Source organism: Saimiri boliviensis, chromosome 13 (assembly GCF_048565385.1).
Source record: "Saimiri boliviensis isolate mSaiBol1 chromosome 13, mSaiBol1.pri, whole genome shotgun sequence".
In the NCBI taxonomy this organism is placed as follows: domain Eukaryota; kingdom Metazoa; phylum Chordata; class Mammalia; order Primates; family Cebidae; genus Saimiri; species Saimiri boliviensis.
This window is the reverse complement of record NC_133461.1, coordinates 53050145-53074531: the sequence shown is the minus strand read 5'-3', so window position 1 is coordinate 53074531 and position 24387 is coordinate 53050145. Positions and strand designations below refer to the sequence as shown.

Sequence of the window (24387 nt, the reverse complement as noted above, 5' to 3'; positions counted from 1 at the left end):
ATACCAGGCTAATTTTTATATGTTTTGTAGCAATGGGGTTTCACTGTGTTGCCCAGACTGGTCTCTAGTTCCTGAGCTCAAGTGATTTGCCTGTCTCGGCCTCTCAAAGTGCTGGGATTACAGACATGAGCCACCATGCCTGGCCAAATTGAACTTTTTACTCATAAATATTCACAGAGTAAACACAATTATGTAACCAGCAGTTAGATTGACAAAGGACAACACCAACACCTCACAGTCCCCCTTCTATCTCAACTGGTCATTATCTGCTCTGCTGCCTGCCAAATAACCACTTCACTGATTGCTGACACCAGAGGTGAGTTTGGTCTGTTTTCCCTTAGGTAAGTGGAATTGTACAGTACCCCTGTTTTGGTTCCTTTTCTAACATTTTGTTGGTGAAACTCATCTGGGTTGTGTGTAACAAAAGTCATTCATTTTTTGTTTTTGTGTTTTTTTTTTTTAAGAATCGGAGTCTCACTGTGTCACCCAGGCTAGATTGCAGTGGCATGATCATAGCTTACTTTAGCTTCAAACTCCTGAGCTCAAGCAGTCCTGCCTCAGCCTGACAAAGCACTGGGATTACAGGTATGACCCCAGCTTGTACCTGGCCTAATTTTTTTTTCTTTTCTTTTGGTACAGAGTCTTTCTCTGTCACCAGACTGGAGTACAGAGGCACAATCTCGGCTCACTGCAGCCTCCCCGTCCCCGGTTCAAGTAATGCTCCTGCCGCAGCCTCCTGAGTAGCTGGGATTACAGGTCCCTGTCACCACGCTGGGCTAATTTGTTTTTTTGTATTTTTAGTAGATACAGTGTTTCACCATGTTGGCTAGGGTGGTCTGGATCTTGTGATCTGCCCACCTCGGCCTCCCAGAGTAATGGAATTACAGGTGTGAGCCACCATGCCCGGCCAATTCTTTCATTCTCATCACTGCATAGTGTTCCATTAAATGAATGTGACAATCTATTTACCACTTCTATTTATGGGTATTTGGGTTTCCAGTTTGATGCTATTACAATTAGTGCTGCTATGAACATTTTTGTACATGGCTTTTGGTAAACATACGTACACATTTCTATAGGATATATGCCCAGGAATGAATTTGCTGGGTCATAGGATAGGTGCATGTGGAGATTTCGTGTATTCTGCACAGGCATGTGCTGGGCTGGGTGCTGATTTGTAATGTTTGCCAAGTTTCCATGTGTAAATACTCCCATTCTTTCCAGTTTGAAGCCAGCAAAGTGAACTCAGTTGGTTTACAAAATAGCTAAAAATGTTAACAGTTGCTTCTGTGAGCTAGTACTAGCCAGCTCCAGGACATCCCTCATACTGCCAAGCAATTTTTCCAAAATCATTATACCAGTTTACACTTCTGCCAGTAAATGAATGAGAGTTCTAGTTGCCAGACATGTGCTTTTGGCGTTACCGTTTTCATTTTCATCATGCTGTGTGGTGTGTAGTGCATCACTTTGTGGTTTTAATTTGGATTTCCCTGATGACTAATAAAATTGAACACATTTGGTTACTACATTTTATACCTGAGGTGACTGAATAATCTGAAACTAACATTTTTTTCTCCCAGGAATAGAAAGATAAGAGCTTGTTATCGAGTGTGGTTCAGATACAGAGAAATAAGATTAAAATTTTGCATGTCTTATGACCTAGTCTGTAAATTTCAACACTTCATCACCATCCCACTGGTATACTATCCGTGAATTTATCTGGGAACTTCAGCTTTCTTTTTGCCCTTAATTATCTAATTTGTAAAAATGTGGGTTATAATTCCTTTTGGTCTGGGTTAGTTATGGGGATTAAATAAGATTCCTTCTATGGTGCTTAGCATATGATAGAATTAGGTAAAGTCATACCTTGTATTTGAGATGAGCTATTTCTGAGGATTTTAACAATACCTAGAATTTTTTTTTTTTTTTTTTTTTTTTTTTTTTTTTTTTTAAGACAGAGTTTCACCCTGTCACTCAGGCTGGAGTGTAGTGGCACCATCTTGGCTCACTGCAGCCTTTGCCTCTGGAGTTCAAGCAATTCTCCTGCCTCAGCCTCCCAAGTAGCTGGGATTGCAGGGGCATGCCACCAAGCCCGGTTAATTTTTGCATTTTTAGAACAGATGGGTTTCACCATGTTAGCCAGGCTAGTCTTGAACTCCTGACTTGAGGTGATCCATCTGCCTCGGCCTCCCAAAGTGCTGGGATTACAAGCATGAACCATTATGTCCAGCCAGTACCAAGAATTCTAAGTTGACATTGGGGTTTCCAAGTTCTTAGCCTCCTTTAGGGAGACAAGATAGTATAATAGTTAAGAGCCAGGTCTCTGAAATCTGACTTGGGTTTGAATCCTGTGTCTGCCTTTTTTTTTTTTTTTATTGTTATTATGCTTTAAGTTCTGGGGTACTTGTGCAGAATGTGCAGGTTTGTTACATAGGTATACATGTGTCATGGTGGTTTGATGGATTAAAAATTTAAGCATGAGACCTAACACTGTAAAAATCCTAGAAGAAAACCTAGGGAATACCATTCAAGACATAGGCATAGGCAACAACTTTATGACCAAAACATCGAAAGCAATGGCAACAAAAGCCAATGTAGACAAATGGGATCTAATTAAACTTAAGAGTTTCTGCCCAGCAGAAGAAATACCGTTAGAGTGAACTGGCAACCAACAGAATGGGAAAAAAATTTTGCAATCTACTCATCTGTCTGCTTTTTAATAGCCTTGCAAGCTTTGGCAAGTTATCTCTCTTCTCTGTACTGAGTTTTGCAAAGCTTATGAAGGAGTTAGGTGGCTACTATTGATGACACTTGTTTGCAAATGTCATCTTTGCATTTGTCTTTTTTATTGTCCTGCTAGGCAGATAGCAGGACAGAACAGATCACCCGGTAGGACTGAGAAGTTATTGAGGACGTAAGACTTAGCACGCATATCTAAACAGGCCATGGGTTGGTACTGAGAGACTACTTAGGGAGAAACAAGGGAGAACTCTGGATGTAGTCAAGAAGCATAAACCAGGGATTGACAAATGTTTTCTGTAAACATCCAGATATTAAGGCTTTGTGGGCTGTGCAGTTTGTCAGAGCTGTTCAATTTCTTTTCTTTTTCTTTCTTTCTTTTTTTTTTTTTTTTGAGACAGAGTCTCACTCTGTTGCGCAGGCTAGAATGCAGTGGCACAGTCTCTGCTCACTGTGACCTCTGTCTCTCAGGTTCAAGCAATTATCCTGCCTCAGCCCAGTTGGGATTACAGGCACCTGCCACCATGCCCGGCTAATTTTTCTGAGACAGGGTTTCACTATGTTTGCCAGGCTGGTCTCAAACTCCTGACCTCAAGTGATCTGCCCACTTCAGCCTTCTAAAGTGCTGGGATTACAAACAGGAACCATGATGCCTGACCATAGCTACTCAGTCTTGTAGTGTGTTTGGATGTTCCTTCGAAATGTTATGTTGAGCTGTAATCCCCGATATTGGAGGTAGGGCCTGGTGGGCGGTGATTGGATCATGGGGTGTATCTGTCATGAATGGCACCATTCGTTTGGTAATAAATGAATTCTGGCTCAATTCACATAATATCTGATTGTTCAAAAGAGTCTGGGACCTCCCTATTCTGTATCTCTTGCTGCCTTTCACCATGCAACTTCCCTGCTCCCACTTCACCTTCCACCATGATTGTAAGCTTCCTGAGGCTGTCACTAGAACCCAAGCAGATGTTGGTGCCATGCTTGTACAGTCTGCAGAACCATGAGCCAATTAAACTTTATGAATTACCCAGTCTCAGGTGTTGCTTGCTTTCTTCTTTCTTTTTTTTTCTTTTTTTTTTTTGAGACAGAGTTTTGCTTTTGTTGCCTAGGCTGGAGTGCAATGGTGCTGTCTCAGTTCACTGCAACTTCTGGCTTCCAGGTTCAAGCGATTCTCCTGCCTCAGCCTTCCAAATAGCTGGGATTACAGGCATGTGCCACTATGCCTGGCTACTTTTTTGTATTTTTACTAGAGTCAGGGTTTCACCATGTTGGCCTGGCTGGTCTCTAACTCCTGAACTCAGGTGATCCACCTGCTTTAGGCCCCCAAATTGCTGGGTTTATAGATGTGAGCCACCACGCCTGGCCAGGTGTTTCTTTATAGTAACACAAGAACAGCCTAATACACATGGCTATGTTCTAATAAAACTTTTTGGAAACATTTGAATTTCGTATGATTTTTATGTGTCATGAAATATTGTTCTGTGGATTTTTTTTTTCTTAAAGTCTTTGAGACAGGGTTTCACACTTGTTGCCCAGGCTGGAGTGCAGTGGTGCGATCTTGGCTCACTGCAACCTCTGCCTCCCAGGTTCAAGTGATTCTCTTGCCTCAGCCTCCCACGTAGCTGGAATTACAGGCATGTGCCACCATGTCCAGCTAATTTTGCATTTTTAGTAGAGACTGGGTTTCACCATGTTGACCAGGATGGTCTCAATCTCCTGACCTCAGGTGATCCGCCCACCTCGGCTTCCCAAAGTGCTGGGATTATAGGTGTGAGCTACTGCACTCAGCCAGGTGTTTCTTCATAGTAACACAAGAACAGCTTAATACACATGGCTGTGTTCTAATAAAACTTTTTGGAAACATTTGAATTTCATAAGATTTTCATGTGTCATGAAATATTATGCTGTGGATTTATTTTTCAATTACCTAAGAATGTGAAAGCCATTCTTAGCTGTAGTTTGCCAGCCCCTGGTATGGACCATGAAGGAGGAATGTTGGCCATTCAGCCATGATTCTCAACTAGTGGGATGTATGGCAGGGTGTGGAGGAGAAACCTCAGAGGAATCTTGTCTCCTTTCAGTGAGATAGACATCTGTAGAGTCATACAATAGCACGACTTGAAAGCAAGGGATAATTTACATTTAAGACAGGAAGGGACTGTCAAAGAAGGAATGCTGGCAGGATTGAATAATTTGCCAGAGCTAACACTCTAGAATATATAGAAGAAAAATACAGTTTTGAAGCAGATGTTCAAATTACATCATGGAGAAGAAAACTGGCCAGACAGCTGAGATCATAGTATGGATAAATTAGATATCAGTATTGACTCTTTTGGGAAACTTTTAAAAATTTTCAGTATTTCCCTTTCTTTTGATTTTATCTCTGGCTTGCTGTAGTAAGAAAAATGCTTTAAAAAGTAATAGGATCCATTGGCTGTGACACCAAAACCACGGGCCAAGAAAAGTAAAAATACATAAATTGGATTACATTAAAATTAAAAACTGTGCATCAAAGGACACAACAGAGTGAAAAGGCAACCTATAGAAGGGAAAACATATTTGTAAATCAGATATCTGATAAGGGGTTAATATCTAGAATAAATATAGAATTCCTACAAGTCAACAACAAGAAAACCTTTACCCAGTGAAAAATTGGGCGAAGGACTTAAACACTTCTGCATAGAAGATGTACAAATAGCCAATAGGTACATGCACAGATGTTCAACATTACTAATTATTAGGGAAATGCAAATCAAAACCACAATGAGATACCACCTCTACCCATTAGGATGACTATATAACTAGTGTTGGCAAGGATGTGGAGGAATTGGAATCCTTGTACACTGCTGGGAACGTAAAATGTCCAGCTTCCATGGAAAATAATATGGAGAGTCCTCAAAAGTTTAAAGTAAAATTATCATATGATTCAGCAACTTCATTTCTGGGCAGATACCCAAAAGAATTGAAGACATTCTTGAAGAGATATTTGTATACTTGTATGCATAGCAGCATTTATTTATGATAGCCAAAAGGTGGGAGCAACCCAAGTGTTCATGGACAGGTTATTAAATAAATGTGGTATCTATACATGAGATGTTATTCAGCCATAGAAAGGGAGGAAATGTGGACATACGCAGTAAACCTCGAGGACATAGTACTTAAGTAAAATAAGTCAATCATAAAAAGACAAGGACTCTGTGGTTCTACTTACATGAGTTATCTAGAGTAGTTAAATTTATGTGTAGAGAAAGTAGAATGGTGGTTGCCAAGAGCTGAGTTGAGAATAGGATGGGGAATTATTTAATTGGTATGAGTTTCAGTTTTTCAAGATGAAAAGAGTTCTGGAGATTGATTGTATAGCAATGAGTTCTGGAGATGGGTTGTACAGCAATGGTAGTGATGGTATTAACACTCCTGAACTCTATACTTAAAAATGATTAAGGTGATAAATCTTACATGTGTTTTACTACAAAATAATAAAGTGAATAGGACCCTGAATGTCTCAGGTAGTAGTGGTGGTGTTCTACCAGTGGTGAAGTGATGTGGCAAGCAGGAAGAAAGCTCTGGTGGGAGTAGCTGATGGCAGTTATGCCAAGTCAGAGGCTATTGAGTTTGGAAAAAAAGTCCCACATGAAATACAAGATCTGAGGAATTGCACTGGTGGAAGGACTACCTTACAGTTCATTTCTTTCACTAAATTTATGAAGAACGTTTGTATAAAGGATATGAAGGGTGGTTGTGGTTGGAGTGCAGGAGGGAAAAGGGAAAGAATCTCAGATGAAATGGAAAAGTTAGGCAGCAGGTCAGTCATGCAGGGTGATGTGGATCCTGATGAAAAGAGCAGAGTGAAACAGCAGAAGGATTTGATGCAGAAGAGTGACACAATCAGATCTGTATTTTAGAAAGTTACCTCTGGTTGCTAGGTAGAGAATGGATTGAAAAGTAACAAAAGTGGAGAAGAGGCTATTGCAAAAATATGGCAATTCCATTCTTCAGTATATAGTCAAGAGAATTGAAAGCAGGTATAGCAACATTATCCTAGTTTAGACTAGGATAATGGCAATGGAGATGAAAATATGTTGATCGATTTTAAAAAATGTTTAGAAGGCAAAATTAGAATCTGGCAATAGATTGTATAACAGGATGAGCTGTTGGTATAGATCTATGTTCTAATATTCTTTCATATCTGTTGAACTTTCTTGGTTTAATTTAAGGGGTTTTCTTGGTCTGCCTATTTCATAGCCAACAAACATGAAAAGTTATTCATTAGGGAAAGCCAAATCAAAACCACAATGAGATACCACTTCACGTCCAGTAGGATGGGTATTATAATAATAACAATAAACAGAAAATAACCATTGTTAACAAGGATGTGAAGAAATTGGAACCCTTGTAACATTGGCTTTTACATTAGAATAAAATGGTGCAGCTGCTTCGGAAAACAGTTTGGCACATCCTCAAAAAGTTCAGTTGCCATTTGACCCAGCAATTCTACCCTTCAGTATATAGTGAAGAAAGCATGACCACATAAAAACTTACACCTGAATGTAATGGCAACATTATTTATAATCACCGGAAAGTGGAAACAACCCAATGTTCATCAACATATGAATCATAAACAAAATGTGGCCTACCCCTACAATGGAATATTGTTTAGCAATAAAAAGGAATGAAGTCCTGATTCATGCTACAACATGGGTGAACCCTTCTTTCACATGCTATGTGAAAGAAGCCAGTCACAAAAGACCACACGTTGTATGATTCTATTTATATGAAAGGTCCAGAATAGGCAAATCTATAGAGACAGCAAGTAGATTTGTGGTTACCTGGGCCTGAAAGGTAGAGGTGAGGGAAAAGGGAGTGACTGCTAATGGATATGGGGTTTCTTTTGGAGGTTATGAAAATGTTCTAGAATTCAGTTACACAACTTTATGAATATACTAAAAGCCACTGAATCGTACATTTTAAAAGAGTGAATGTTATTGTATTTGAATTATATGTGAAAAGTTAAAAATCAAAGATCTATTTGATTGTAAGCATCTTGGATAATTGTTTTATAAAACATAGATATGAAACTTCTTGAGTCATATGTTCCCAAATAATTTGCAGTATGCATTCCATAAAGTAGTTTTTAAATTAAATTATAAATCAATCCCCAAAATATACTGAAAAGCATATAGAAATTATATATCTGATATTTGAAACATGAATTTCTGAAAAGTTTCCTTGTTGAAATGATCTAAATGTTCAGCTTAAATAAGTGTCTAGTTTGACAATTTCACATGTAAGAGAGAAAAATGATTACATTCACATTCCAATGAAGAATTTATTTTAAAATATCATGGTGGGAGTTACTCTTGTTTCATTTCAATATTTTGAAAACAAGAGACAAGTACGTGTATTTGTAGTTGCACATGCTACTGAGGGGTTACTGTTTGTATTTTTTGTAGAGATGGGGTTTTGCTGTGTTGCCCAGGATTGTCTGGGACTCCTGGACTCAAGTTATCCACATGCCTGGGCCTCCTAAAGTTCTAGGAATTACAGGCATGAGCCACTACTCCTGGTCATTACAGGTTTTAACAGTTTGTTTCAAAATCCTTATTGACATACTCTTTTATATATGTAAATGCAATGTGTGTGTGTGTGTGTGTGTGTGTGTGTGTGTGTATACACACAGTATGCATTATGTGTGTATACACAGATACACATACACACATACTGCATTTATTCAGCTGGAAGGCTTATGTGCAGGATAGTACTTGCAGTTTTTAAAAATGTGTGTTATAGGGGCTGGGCGTGGTGGCTCATGCCTGTAATCCCAACACTTTGGAAGGCTGAAGTAGGCAGATCACTTGAGGTTGGGAGTTCAAGACCAGCCTGGCCAACATGGTGAAACCCTGTCTCTACTTTAAAAAAAAAAAAAAAGCCAGGTGAGGTGGCAGGCACCTGTAATCCTAGCTACTTGGGAGGCTGAGGCATGAGAATCTCTTGGACCTGAATCTCTTGGAGGTTGCAGTGAGCCAAGATCATACCACTGCATTCCAGCCTGGGTGACAGAGTAAGACGGTCTCAAAAAAAAAAAGTTTGTTATAAAATATATGCATATATAGACAGGTATGACTTAAAATTGGGTTGATTTTTATTCTGACAGCATGAAAATTGTTTCTCATCTTTTTAAGGAAACCTGAGTGAGTAGGAACTCATTTACCATTCTCCTCTACCATCACTCTTCTTTGCATCACTTGTTAATTAATTTACTAAAAGAGGTGCTAGGATTTTTTTTTTTTTACATTTTCCCACAATTACAAAGTTCTTTTCAAAAATAGCCAATATTTATGTTTAGTCAACTTTCAAGATTGCTTTTGCTGTAACACAAGCAGCACAGTAGTTGTTTTATGTAATTTTATAATTTCAGCATCTAAAACCAGAGACTCTAGAGAGCATTTGGTGTGAAGAAGGAAGGAAAAAAAGGCTAATAAATACATGACTGACTTGTCTGTAGTGTCAGATAAGGTACAAAAGTAAACATTATGACTGCAACCATTGTAGAAAAGATTATGAAGGGGCACTGAGTGCCTCAGCCCAGAAAGTCAATAGGGATTGGTTCTCTGTACTGTGTGTGATAATCTGTACTACTTTTTGTCATTTCCTGTGGGACAAGAAAGCAACCAGACAGCCTTGGGGATCTTGCCTTGTGGCCTTAGGTTGTGGGGAATTGTCTTTATGAAAGCTGGCTGCCAGGTAGATAACATTCAGGAAAAAGAATATTGAGGAATCATTTTGGATCAGATATCATTCTCTCTTACATTATGTGAAAATAGACCTGGTGTAGCTGCAGAGCATTCTAGATCTCTATTTGAATTTACTTACCTGTATTGAATCTTACTCATAAGTGTCAAATCTTTTTCTATTTTTCTAACTTGTGTGGCAGCGTCCCCCACTGCCTTCCTTCTCTATTATACCTAATATTTCTAACTATTATTTAAAAATACTTACGGTACCTTTTTTTTTGAGAGAGAGAGAGGGACTCTCTCTATTGCCTAGTCTGGAGTGCAGTGAACAATCTTCCTATATCCACCTGCTGAGTAGCTGGGACCACAGGTGTGCACTACATGCCTGGCTAATTTTTAACTTTTTTTTGTAGAAATGGGAGTCTCCTTGTATTTCTCAGGCTGGTCTTGATCACCTGGGCTCAAGCAGTCCTCCTGACTCTGACTCCCAAAGTGCTGGGATTATAGGCATGAGCCATCGTGCCTGGCCCTCAAATTCTGTAAATGATAATAAATGCATATAATTTAACCCCATCAATTGTTTATTATCAGTTATCTTCCTAAGTGAATTCACCATACAACATAATCTGTTTACATAGTCTGTTATATAGTCATTGACATTAATGTTCAAAAGATCATAATTAAACTCTTCTAATCAAGACTATTAAACAGTTACAGGCTGATATGGTTTGGCTGAGTCCCTACCCAAATCTCATTTTGAATTCCCATGTGCTGTGGGAGGAACCTGCTGGAAGGTAATCAAATCATGGCAATAAGTCTTTCCTGTGCTGTGCTCATGTTAGTGAATAAGTCTCACGAGATCTGATGGTATTATCAGGGGTTTCTGCTTTTACATCTTCCCATTCTCTCTTTGCCTACTGCCATCCAATTAAGACATGACTTGCTCCTCCTTGGCTTTTGCCATGATTGTGAGGCTTCCCCAGCCAGGTGGAACTGTAAGTCCAATTAAACCTCTTTTTTTAGTAAATTGCCCAGTCTCAGGTATGTCTTTTTCAGCAGTGTGAAAATGGACTAATACATAAACTGGTACAAGTGGAGTGGGCATTGCTGAAAAAATACCTGAAAATGTGGAGGCAACTTTCTAAGTGGGTAACAGGCAGAGGTTGGAACAGTTTGAAGGCTCTCAGAAGACAGGAAAATGTGGGAAAACTTGGAACTCCCTAGAGACTTATTGAATAGTTTTGGCCAAAATGCTGATAATGATTTGGACAATGAAATCCAGGCTGAGGTGGTCTCAGATGGAAATGAGGAACTTGTTGGGAGCTGGAGCAAAGGTGACTCTTGTTTTAGCAAAGAGACTGGTGGCATTTTGCCCCTGCCCTAGAGATTTGTGGAACTTTGAACTTGAGAGAGATGATTTAGGGTATCTGGCAGAAGAAATTTCTAAGCAGCAAAGCATTCAAGAAGTGACTTGGGTGCTGTTAAAACATTCAGTTTTATAAGTGAACTAGAACATAAAAGTTCAGAACATTTGCAGCCTGACAATGCAATAGAAAAGAAAGTCCCATTTTCTGAGGAGAAATTCAAGATGGCTGCAGAAATTTGCATAAAAACCAAGGCGATGAATGTTAATCCCCAAGATAATGGAGAAAATGTCTTGAGGGCATGTCAGAGGTCTTCATGGCAGCCCCTCCAATCATAGGCCTGTGGATCTAGGAGGAAAAGATGGTTTTGTGTGCTAGGCCCAGGGTCCCCATGCTGTCTGCAGCCTAGGGACTTGGTGCCCTTTGTCCCAGCTGCTCCAGCTGCGACTGAAAGAGGCCAACATAGAGCTTGGGCTGTAGCTTCAGAGGGTGAAAACCCCAAACCTTGGCAGCTTCCATGTCATGTTGAGCCTATGAGTGCAGAGAAGGAAAGAATTGAGGTTTGGGAACCTCCACCTAGATTTCAGAAGCTGCATGGAAATGCCTGAATGCACACGGAGAAGTTTGCTGCAGGGGTGGATCCCTCATGGAGAACCTATGCTAGGGCAGTGAGGAAGGGAAATGTGGGGTGGGAGCCCCCATACAGAGTCCCTACTGGGGCACTGCCTAGTGGAGCTCTGAGGAGAGGGCCATAGTCCTTCAAACCCCAAAATAATAGATCCACCTAGAGCTTGTACCATGCACCTGGAAAAGCTGTAGATACTGAATACCAGCCTGTGAAAGCAGCTGGGAAGGAGGCTATACAACGCAAAGCCACAGGAGCAGAGCTTCTTAAGGCTGTGGGAACCCACCTCTTGCATCAGCATGACCTGGAAGCGAGACATGGAGTCAAAGGAGATCATTTTGGAGCTTTAAGATTCACGGTCCCACTGGATTTCAGACTTGCAGGGGGCCTGTAGCTACTTTGTTTTGGCCAATTTCTCTCATTTGGAATGGCTGTATTTACCTAATGCCTGTACCCTCACTGTAGGTAGGAAGTAAGTAAATCGCTTTTGATTTTACAGGCTTTTGCCTTATCTCAGATGAGATTTTGGACTCTGGACTTTTGAGTTAATGCTGAAATGAGTTAAGACTCTGGGGGACTGTTGGGCAGGCATGATTAGTTTTGAAATGTGAGGACATGTGATTTGGGAGTGGCCAGGGGTAGAATGATATGGTTTGGCTGTGTCCCCACCCAAATCTCATCTTGAATACCCATGTGCTGTGGGAGGGACCCAGTGGGAGGTAATTGAATCATGGGGGCAAATTTTTTCCTGTACTGTTCTCATGGTAGTGAATAAGTCTCATGAGATCTGATGGTTTTAAAAAGAGGAGTTCCCCTGCACAAACTCTCTCTTTGCCTGCTGCCATTCATGTAAGACGCAACTTGCTTCTTTTTGCCTTCCACCATGATTGTGAGGCTTCCTTAGCCATGTGGAACTGTAAGTCTAATTAAACCTTTTTCTTTAGTAAATTGCCCAGTGTCGGGTATGTCTTTATTAGCAGCATGAAAACGGACTAATACAGAGGCTTTTATATATCAAATAGCAATTTGCGATTAAATGATATATTAAAATAATTTTATTTTAGTCCAAGATCTGTTGGTATTGCTCGGAACCTTTAACTTTAAGCCCTTAAGTTGCTTGAACTTTGAGTTAAAGATTCATCTTGCTAGCGTCAAGGGGAACATAGCAAGAGTCTTAACCTCCCTCATCAGGTGGTGGACTGTGCATACTGATCGCCAGCATGTTCCATCTCCTTCAACAGACAAGGGACTAAAACTATTACCATACAGAAGCTTTTTGGCAGGTTTACATATAGGGATGAAGAGGAAGTAGAAGGATCAGGCTGTTTGACCAGGCTCTTCTTTTCTGTTTTTTTCTTTTAAGACAATGTCTTGCTCTGTCACCCACGCTGCAGTGCAGTGGCATGATCATGGCTCACTGCAACTTCATCCTCCTCAGGCTCAAGTGATTCTCTGACTTCAGCCTCCTGAGTAGCTAGGACTACAGGCATGTGCAACCATGCCCAGCTAATTTTTGCATAATTTGTAGAGATAGGGTTTTATCATGTTGCCAAGGCTAATCTCAAACTCCTGGGCTCAACTAATGCTCCTACCTTGGCCTCCCAAAGTGCTGGGATTTCAGTTGTGAGCCACCATGCCCAGCCCAGGCTGTTTTCTTTCTGAGAAATGTTTCATTTTCTACTGCAATTATTTTTTATTTTCTTTATAAAATTTCCCTTCATTCTTTTTCGCATTTTGATCTTTTGTCTCCCTTTTCTTCTTTAAGTGGCCTTAGTTTTTCTGAGTGATTTTCAGTTTTGTGTATTTAATCCTTTTTGCATTTCTAAAGGAGCAACTACTAACACTTTTTTGTTGTGTAATGACATCAGGTTTTGCCACTGCCTCATGACTCTCGACCTGGTAGAGAGCTTTTGGAAGACCATATAGAGAACAAAACAGCTGAAGACAATGATCACCCACCCGTACATAGAAAGGAGCCCACTGTGATGTACAGAAGGCCCAGCCCCTACATCTCCAGGGCTGGGAGCACTCCTCAGTCTGCTCTCTCTCTAGTTCCTTGGCAGCTTCTTTCCTGGAGCTATCTCTTTATCTCTTCATCATTCATCCAGTTTTGGAGAATCATCAAAGGTAAATGTGTTACTAGTAAAGAATTGAGTGAGCAGGCCTGAGTTGTCCAAACCTTGCACATTTCAAAGAAAGTTTTGGCCCTTAACCAGCATGTTGGAGATAACCTCTAAGCTCGTGGTACATCTTGCCTGTTAAAAATCTTAGCGTGGGAACCTTTGCTAACAATGTGATTCATAGTGGGGGCCTTGGCTTTGTTATTGCAGTTTGATCTCTGGAGGGGCTGGTAACTGAGTAAGGTTACCCATGTGGGCACTGCATACCTACAATACCAACCTCCAATAAAAACCCTGAACACTAAGGTTCAGGTGAGCATTCCTGATTGGCACTTCAGGTATGTTACCACATGGAGAATTAAGGACTGTGCATATGACCTCACTAGAAGAGGAAAACTGGAAACTTGCACCTTGTTTCTCCTTGACTCTGCCCTATGCACCTTTTTCCTTACTGATTTTAAGCTGTAACCTTTTGCTGTAATAAATCATAACTGTGAGTATAATGGCTTTTCTGAGTTCTGTGAGTCCTAGCAAATTATTGAATCCGAGTTAGTCTTGGGGTCCCCCAGTAATAGTAAGGTAGCCTGGTCAGACTTTCTGACCCCCTCTTGAACTCCTTTGTACTGGAATGAAGTAGTGTGAGCCTGACTAAGGTCCAGACACTCACTTGTTACCTGTAATACTGCATTGACACTGTGAGATGTAGAGATAGTTTTGATCAACCCCATAATATTCTTGCCATACCTAAGGATGTGGATAACCTGTCTCTTAACCCCAACAACTTCTGCTAGAGAGGTTCACTCTTATCTACCTTAACCTGTGTATGAGTAGCCCGTAGATTTTACATTCAAACATGTATATGATACCAATTGTAGACTGACTGGACAATTAATTGCTAAGATATGGCTCTTGTGTATGACCCCAAACCCATTTCACGTTTTCTTCAACACCAGGGAGTGATTTTATAGAAGCTTGCTCTTGCCATTAAATATCTACTTTGTATACATTTGTAGCAAAAGCTAGAACATACTTGTCAGCATGTGAGCAGGACCTGAGGCTTCACTTGCATTTCTAAAGGAGTAACTCCTAACACTAGCTGTAGTGTCTGGGCTTTCAAGATTCTTAGTTCCCTTAGCCTTTAGAACTTCTACCAAGTGTTTAACCCAGGAGTTGGCAGCCATGTTCTGGAAAAGGGTCAGATAGTAAATATTTTAGGCTTTGCAGGCCATTTGGTCTCTGTTATATAGGAAGCAATCCTGCATAAGCTTCTCAACAAAGTTTGCCCTTCTCTTTGGAATGTCCACTCAGCTGACGCACCACTTCATCAGCTCTATCACTGAGGGCACAGTGATCTCTGTCACATTGCACTTACTCTGTAAAGATGTTCTGAGCATCCTTATACCTTGAGTTAGTCCAATTTTATTCCTGGGTGTCTTTATACTAATAGATTTATGTCCATGGTAGCACTGGGTAGGGGGTGGCATGTATCTATTTAGATAGCTCAGTTCTAGGACATGAATCTAAAGTATGACACAGCTAGACATAGCACCCAAATTCAAAGATCCCATGTGGAACTCTTCAAATACAACTTATGAACCAGAATCCTCCCCTTGTCTACAAATTGAGTCTCCAGCAACCATCTAAGAAAGGTAAAGTTGGGAAGATGGTTGTCATTACTCTTTGTTGTAGAAAAGCCTTTCCCTATTGTAATTCACATTGCTGTCCAGCCCATTATCTCCTTAAGCCTTATTGCTGTAACTTATACCTGCTGATGTCCAAACTGCCAGCATCGGCATTTCTTTGCCTGAGTCCTTCTTTGGTGGTCCAGGTCTTCTCTGCATGCACACCCCAGGTTGGAAAGACCTGGGAAATAATGCCGCTCCTAAACCCCAGGAGTCTTCAACCGGTGACTTACAGCTCCTTCGTGGTTATGGGAGTAACTCTGAAGGGTGTGTTCTATATTGGCTTCCAGAGTGTCCCAGTGGGATTTTTTCAGTTAACCAAAGTGGTAACTTGCTTGACAGTGTACCCTTATTGACTGTCTTCCTTTCTCCACTCTCCCAGGGTTTCTAGGAATTACTGCTAGATAAACTACTTGCATTTGAATCCTTGTCTGATCTGCTTCTAGGACAGCACAAATTAAAAAACCTGCTAACTCGACTGCTACTCCTTGCTTCCCTGGGCTTCTGTTCTCCGTTGTTGCTTCTGAATGCGAACTAATTCCTGATGCAGGTTTAGGCAGTTTTTCCTGTAAACCTTCATGTACAGAGTCTAGGCCCCATGGGGTGGAGAGTGGATTGGATATTATGGTCTTATGACTTTGGTCTTACGACTCTGCCATCTTGTTCTACCCCAGGAGTGTGCTCTTGCTGTGTAAGCTTCCAGAGGTGGCCCAAATGCACACTCTCTCAGCCTTCATTTTCAGTTTTTCTTCTGCCTGTTCTTTGAAGTCTTCTTTCTTTGACCTTTCCCTTTCTTACTTGAATCCCTTGCCCCTCCATTTCCTGGGATTTTTCACCCACCTGCAGAAGAAATCAAGTCCTAGTATCTTTTCCCATCTTGCAGTTTCCACTGTGCTTGCTGTTCTGGTCCTAGGAGAGACAGTGAGGGTGGGGCAGGGGAGATACATATGAGAATTTATGGCTGCAACTGCTTTTTTCCTAAAATAACTCCACTAATGGTGACAGACAGGTTTTGATTGCCGAAGAGGACTTGCAGGAACCAAAATGACAATGGTTTGGTTTATTGCAGGGAAAAGATCTAGATTAGCACTAGCATTAAAGTTAGGAAATTTGTCTCAGAGAAAGACTGCTTTACCACAAGGGGTCTGAAGAAGCGAGGCCTGACCTCCAGTATCCTCTCCATGTAAGGGCCACACATAATGTATGTCCTCTGTTGGACTGGGAACCACTGACATGTGCATGAAACACCCTGAATCCCAGGGAGCATAAAATGGAGCCTCAATTGAGGTTTCTTATACCTTGCTAGTCACATAGGCATATTCTTGCTGTCATCAGCCCCAGTGGCAGAGCCCTCTTGGGGCTCTTGAAGACCAGGTGCCAATCATCAGTCTCACTGGTATCAATCAGCAATGCTAACAGCTGGAATAAACTGCTCCGAAACTCCTCAGACCCATGTTACAAAGCATTGTGGTTAATCAGTACATTTCATGTCTTGATAGGGGTCAGTGCATTGCAGGTACTTTAGCAAAACAACTCAGCCTTCTGGAATGAGCTTTCACAGCATAGTTCACTGCCTCTGCTACCAATCATCAAGGCCTTTTTAAGACCAAATGATAACTCTTGGTTTGAGAGCAATTACTTGCATTACGGCATTATATAATCAAATCACATAGACAATCAAAATGCACCTAATTCCAAACATCTATAATACCTAGTAAGGGGTTGGTACCGATTTAAACAACTGAACAGTTCAATAGTACTAGCACAAAATGGAACAAACTTGCTCATATTTTGGACTACTTTTTAAATTCTCTTTCCTCTCTGATTTACAATTCTCTGCTCTCTCAGGTATGCATTTATGAGTGATTGAAGAGTGGCAAAAATAATTCCTCAAGTCTAAATCTTCTTCAGGCCAATTTTATTCCATAGCAATAATGTTGTGAGGCAGTTTTAATTCAATCTCACAATACATTTGATCAACCACCTCAGTATTATTATAAGTTTTATTAGCCTCTACAATATTAAATTTACCTGTGATTTCTGTATTGTGGTACTCTAATACATGGTATAATATAAATCAAACATAATGACATATTATTTTGTCCCTCCCCGCAAAATAGGCCTTTTCTCATGGGAGTGGAGGTTAGAGGCCATGTCTGTATTATTTTAGGATTCCAAACCTCTTGTAAATTCCTTTCTCTGGGCATATGGTTTGATGGATAGCATTTTCCTGGGAGGAGACATGTCCCCCAGCAGGGCCTATTTAATCCCCATTGGAAGTCATCTAGTCCTATTTAAAATGTGTGAAATACCCACAAGTTACACTATAGAAAAATAATAGTACTCAATTGTGGCACTAAAATTGTTAAAGAGCACCTCAGTATGTTGTATTCTTCAATTACGAATTTCTGTAGACTGGGAAACACATCAGCCTGTATGTTACTGATGTAATCATTTATCTAATAGAACTTCACTTTTGGTTCCCTTCACCTTCAGTTGCAAAACATAATGCTATCCCAATGCTCCTGGAGTCAAAAAAATAAAACAAACAAAAAATCCCCCCCAAAAACCCAAAAACAAACAAAAAACATAATGCTGCATGCTGGCAGACTAGCCCTTTGATTCTTTGTTACAGCCACCTTCTTAAACAGGTATTTTAGTTATCCATTTCAATTTCCTATTAACCATGACTTTGAAAGTGATAAATGTAAGTCCATTGAACACAATGTTATTTTGCATGTCATTGTCTATGTGAGTGGAGAACTGAGTGCCATCAGTTTATTTGACTAAGATATAACTGATCTTCAGTTTAGATCAGTTAAAAAGGTAGAAATTGGCCGGACCTGGTGGCTCACAGCTGTAATCCCAGCATAGCGCTTTGGGAGGCCAAGGTGGGTGGATCAATTGAGGCCAGGAGTTTGAGACCACCCTGGTCAACATGGTGAAACACTGTCTCTACCAAAATATACAAAAATTAGCTAGGTGTGGTGGCACACACCTGTAATTCCAGTGACTCAGGAGGCCGAGGCAGGAGAATTGCTTGAACCCAGGAGGCAGAGGTTGCAGTAAGCCGAGGTAGTGCCACTGCACTCCAGCTTGAGTAATGGAGCGAAACTGTGTTTCAAAAAAAAAAAAAAAGTTAGAAGTTTTCCAAAATTCTAAGTTTCTCTCAAGTCTGAGATAGGGGAATGGGATGGGTTGGGAGAGTATCAGTTTGCCTCTTCCTTCCTCAGAGTCTTTTTCCTGTTGGAAACTGCATCTTTCTGGCATTTTAAACTGAAAAAAGATGTAGGTTCTGAACTCAGGTATTTGCCTTTAAAAGAAATCTGGTCCTCTTCTTGCTTTTGAAATGGATATCTAATGAATACATATCAGTTGGAATTATCCAGTAAAGCAGCTTCTGGCTCAGGTTGTGATTGGCACATGGGAAAGAATAGTCTTTTTTTTCTTCAGGGAAATTATTAAGGAAGGGAAAATGTAATTGATATGGTTTGGCTATGTCCTCACCCAAATCTCATCTTGAATTGTAATCCCCGAGGGAGGGAAGTAATTGGATTATGGGGGCCATTCCCCCATGCTGTGCACTCACATGCTGTCTCTTGCCTGCTGCCATGTAAGATGTGCCTGCTTCCCCTTCCACCATGACTGTGAGTTTCCTGAGGCCTCTCCAGCCATGCAGAACTGTGAGTCAATTAAACCTCTTTTCTTTATAAATTATGTCTTTATTGCAGTGTGAAAACAGACTAATACAATAATTAATTACTCTTTCTCTTCATTTTAATCAATTTATAATCAAATGACATTAATAAATTATGATAGACCATAATGTAAAGATTTTAAAATAATTTATTAAATCAAAAATGGATCACACAGAATGACTATATATGAAGAAGGATTTTATATAATTTTTGAGTTTACAATTCCATTTATAAAATTAAAGTATACAAAATTAATTTATGTTTTTAGATGCCCAGATAGTGCTTACCTATGAGGGCTGAGTAACTGGAAAAGGGAAATACTGAGGTGCTTCTTGATATAGGTGGTGGTTACATGGTTATGTTCAGCTTGTAAAAATTAATCAATTATCAATTTATGATTTGTATACTTTTTTGTATGTGTATCATACTTAAAAAAGTAACAAAATGAAACAAAGTGCAGTCTCTGCCATTAACTTACGTTCTATTAAGAGGGCCAGCAAGAAAATAAATCTCCATTTCTGCTGCTCTTCCTTCCTTCGTGTAGTGTTTTTGCATTTGGCATCGTTTTCCTTCTGCCTGAAGAACTTCCTTTAACATTTTTTATGTTAAAGGAAGTGCAAGTTTGCTGGTGGTGAATTATTTCAGCTCTCATATACCTTAGAATCCTTTATTTTGTCTTTGTTTCTAAAAGCTTTTTTTAAAATAAATATAAAATTCAAGGTTGACAGGTTTTTTTTTTTTTTTTTTTTTGCTTTCAGCACTTGAAAGATACTGCAGTCATTGTTTTTCTGCTTCTCTTGCTTCCGATGAAAAACCTGCTGTCACCCATCTTTTTATTTTGTATGTTTTGTGTCCCCTACAACCCCTGCTTTTCTTAAGCTTTTCTTTTTCACGCTGGTTTTGAGCAATTTTATTTGAAATGCCTTGTATAGTTTTCTTTCTGTTTCTTGTGTTTGGGGTTCATTGAGCTTCTTGGTTTATAGTTCTCATCACATTTTGAAAGGTTTTGACCATTGATTCTTTAAATTGTTTTTTTTTTTCTGTTTTCTGTCCCTTCCTTTCTCCTTTACTTCTGGGACTCCTGTTACACATATATGAGGTCACTTGAAGTTGTCCAGTAGCTTAGTGATGCCCTGTTAATTAAGAAAAAAAATCTCTTTTATTTTTGTGTTTCATTATAGATAGATTATATCATTATGTGTTCAAGTTCACTAATCTTATCTTATGCGATCTCTGATCTGCCATCAATCCTTTCCAATGTTGGTTTAGTCCAGACATTCTAGTTTTCATTTCTAGATGCTTGATTTAAATATCTTCTATATCTTTACATATCTTTTTGAAAATATGGAATACAGCTATATTACATTTCCCTTTTTCCATATTCCATCTGACTATTTTAATGTCTTTGTCTGTTAATTCTAATACCTGTGTCATTTCTGAGTTGATTTCCATTGATTGATTTTTTTTCTCCTCATTATGGTTCACATTTGCCTGCTTCTTGGCATGTCAGGTAATTTTTAATTGGATTTAAGACATTGTAAGTTTTATATTGTTGGGTACTGGATATTTTTATGTTATATAAATATTCTTGAACTGTGTTCAGGGTTTCAATTAAGCTACTTGGAAACAGTTTGATCCTTTCAGCTTTTACTTTTAATATTTGCTAGGAATAACCCAAGAATATTTAGTATAGGGTTAATTATTCCTGACTGCTGAGGCAAGACACTTCTGAGCATACTACCCAATGTCCCGTGAATTACGAGCTTTTTCCATTTGGCTAATGGGAGCAGGCACTACAACCAGCCTTCTGTGAGCATTGGGTACTATTCCCTCTAATCTTTTTGAGTGGTTCTTTTTTTTGCCTGAAAGCATTTCCTCCACACTGTGCTAATCAGTACTCTGGTGAATACTTGAGGGGGGTCCTCTGCAGATTTCTGGAGTTCTGTCTCAGTGCAGCTCTGCAGTTCAGACTCCTCTCTGGTACTCCTGTACTCTCAACTCCATTTTCTCATCCCAGGAGTCTCCTGGGCTCTGCCTGGATTTCCCCTCTCTGCCCATGCCCTGGGAACTCTCATGACAGTAAGCTGGGCCAACTACAGGCCTCATCCCTTTTCTCAGGGATCACTGTTCTTCCTTGTTAATGACAAGTGCCTTGAAAACCATTGTCTAATTTTTTGGCTATTTCAGATGAGACAGTGAAATTCAGCCCCTGTTACTTTATGGTGTCCAGATGAGAATATTTAACTGAATCTACATGAGTTTTAAAAATGGCTGGGTGCGGTGGCTCGTGCTTGTAATCCCAGCACTTTGAGAGGCCGAGGTTGGTGGATCACTTTAGGTCAGGTATTCAAGACCAGTCTGGTGAACATGGTAAAACCCCATCTCTATTAGAAATACAAAAATTAGCTAGGTGTGGTGATGTGTGCCTTTAATCCCAGCTACTCAGGAGGCTGAGGCAGGCGAATTGTCTGAACCTGGGAGACAGAGGTTGCAATGAACCAGTATTATGCCACTGCACTCCAGCCTGGGCAACAGAGCAAGACTCTGTCTCCAAAAAACAACAAAAATGAACCTCACGTGAGTCCAGTTTATTACCTATATAATGTGTCTATTATAGTTTATAGATATTATATAATTTTATTTTAATAATGGGAGATGAATGAATCACAGTAAGGTGTTTAAGGTAAAACATTTCACCGTTTCTTCTAAGTACTTTTTCAGTATCAGTTAAAGGGAAACTGTTACCACAAGTTTGCTTTATCAAGAATCAGGAAGTATTTTGAGATCAGCATTAGATTAAAATAGTGTTGTTTTGAGTAGAAGACTATATATTTTAGGTATCTGATTCAAAAACATACTTGTCAGAATTGTCTGGCTGGATTAATTTGCTAATTTGATCTTCTTCATCATTTGATGTGATGTCAAATACTAATAGCACAACTAACTCATCCCTAAGTGCTCATATTACTTTAGCATTTTTTATGTCCTTACTAGCTTTTGCTATAATGCTAGGAAATGCTGTGGTCATTTTAGCTTTTGTGGTGGACAAAAACCTTAGACATCGAAGTAGTTACTTTTTTCTTAACTTGGCCATCTCTGACTTCTTTGTGGGTAAGTTTTATATCTTTATTTAAGACATTTTTTTTTTCCAATTTTAATTTATTTCTAAAACCTGAAGGTAACTTTTGTTATTTCAGGGTACTGTGTACAACTGGGAAAAAAATAAACAAAAAAAGTTTAAGTATTAAATTTTGGAAGGGGGCTATAAGGTACTGTAAGGGACCATTATACATATGTAAATCAGTGCTATATGGGAACTTTCAGCTGAAAACAGTTTATTTTCTTTTTATAGAATAAAGATAAGTTCAGAATAGCCCCAAAATTGTTTTAATGTAAGAGCTACTTGTTTCTGGTGGTATTTTCCTTGTATGTTTAGACTTGTAAGTATTCCTCTGTAAGTAAATATCATTTTCTCAGTATCACAGTGTTGGAATGATACGAAATTATGTATATGCTAGTAACCAGTACAATCAGAACATGGACTATTCAAATCAATTAAATAATATGGTCAATAGTATTAATTTAATGATATGGTATACAATTTTGTAAAATACACCCAACTGTAAACTACCTTGCATATATCATAGCATTATATAATTGTTAAGAGATCATAGAAATCAAATCAATTGTTCTTTGAAGATATACACTATATAATTTTTCACTGCCTGATGATGATTTTTAAACAATGCTTATCATAATAAGTAGATGTGAAGTGTCAGCTGATGAGGTTGTTTTATAGGAGTTTCTAGTATAATTTAATCTGGCATATTCAGGTTGTTTTTGTTTATAGCTACATAAGGTTTACATTTATGTTAAAATGAAATAAACACATAAAATACTTAGTTCATTTCCTGGAATACAATGATTACTCAATAAGTGTTAGTTCCTTTTTTTAAAAAATTTATCTGCAGATATGGGTCAACCCCGATCTAGGTCACAAATGTTAGTATAGTATCCACCATGTATAGTAGGTACTGCTAGGTATGCAAACACTATTAGGTAATCAAAGGATCTATAGAAGATTAGGTTAGTCTCTTCCAGTAAAGTTTTGATGTAGAAGAGTGGACAAGAGACATTCAGAAATGACTATAGCAGTATACAGTAACATGAGACCCCAAGAAGACCTAATGAGTGCTATGGTCACTTGGAGGAGGGATAAAGCACGTTTAGTTAGCAAACAATGGCATTTAACATGAACTTTGAAGGATGGATAGGATTTCCATAGGCAGTGATAGGGTGGAGAGGAGTATTCCGAGAATGAGCAAAAGCATGCTCGCAAAAAATCATTGTGCTTATCTTCCTAAGGGAGAGCTTGGAGCTGGCTGGTGTGCAGATGGGTGCAAGGGAGCAGTAGAGATGAAGTTGAAGTCTATACAGTGAGGGCCTTAAATACCAGGGTGAGAGTGGAGTGGAGTTTATTCAGCAGGCCATGTGGAGATATAAGGATTTTAAGGATTTTAAAACAGGTGAAAGGATCAAAGCTTTACTTTAGAGGCATCGGAAGAGCCATAGAAGTGGGGAAACCGGAGTACGGGGTGACATGGTTTCAGAGATTATCCTGCAGCAATCTAGGCAGAAATCATGCAGTTAGAACCTGAGCTAGGATGATTGGAAAGGAAGGCCAGCAGGCAGAGCGGCTAAGGGTTGGGGTGGGCAGGAAAAGAGAAATGTGAGTTCAAGACTGGGTTTCTGAGACTAGGAACAGTATGGGACTCTTCAAAGAAACAGGAAGCATTTGGGCAGGGCAGCTATGGTTCTGATGTTGCATTGAAAGTTCTGGAGAAAAGTTCTAGTTGAGGAAATTGATTTATGAGTCATGGCATAGAAATGACAAGGCAGCTAACCCTTAAAGTATTGAAAAAATGTAACATCTCCCCATTTGCTTCCTCAGTTCTGTTCCTTCAGGTAACCAATATTTGCCGCTTGAAGTAGATCCTTCCACATCATTCTCTGTGCTCCCATAAACATGTACAAATATACAAGTTTATTTATGTGAAAATAGAGAAGGTTCCACTACAAATATATGTATCCCTTGCTTCTTCCTTCTTCACAGAATCCTGTGACTTTCAGATGACAGTCAGTACTTAAAATAGATGATGTGTTTTTACTAATCCAAAGAGAGTGAGGCCCTGACTGTCCCAGTTTTAGGGAGGGACAGGTGAGGCAGCTGAGAGGGCCTGAGCCCTGAAACTTTTGAATAAAGATGGTTCTATGGCTGGGCTTGGTGGTTCACACTTAAAATCCTAGCATTTTAGGAGGCCAAGGTTGGTGGATCACCTGAGGTTGGGAGTTTGAGACCAGCCTGACCAACATGAAGAAACCCCATCTCTACTAAAAATACAAAATTAGCCAGGCACGGTGGCGC

At 39.6% G+C, this 24387-nt stretch overlaps 1 protein-coding gene across 3 annotated transcripts in view; it reads left to right on the top strand.

The window, feature by feature from the left end:
• The first annotated feature begins 504 nt into the window (after positions 1–504).
• Positions 505–24387, top strand: part of HRH4 (histamine receptor H4) — a 42583-nt gene continuing 18700 nt past the window's right edge. The window contains exons 1-2 of one of the 3 annotated variants that reach the window (XM_074383673.1): positions 505–585; positions 18883–18947. In XM_074383673.1, the coding sequence (XP_074239774.1) occupies positions 18938–18947 (10 nt within the window). In that variant the 5' untranslated portion in view covers positions 505–585; positions 18883–18937. Of the gene's footprint in view, positions 586–18838; positions 18948–21554; positions 22074–24387 lie in introns of those variants that run through there. The other 2 variants (XM_074383672.1, XM_003924774.3) reach the window with 2 other exon arrangements.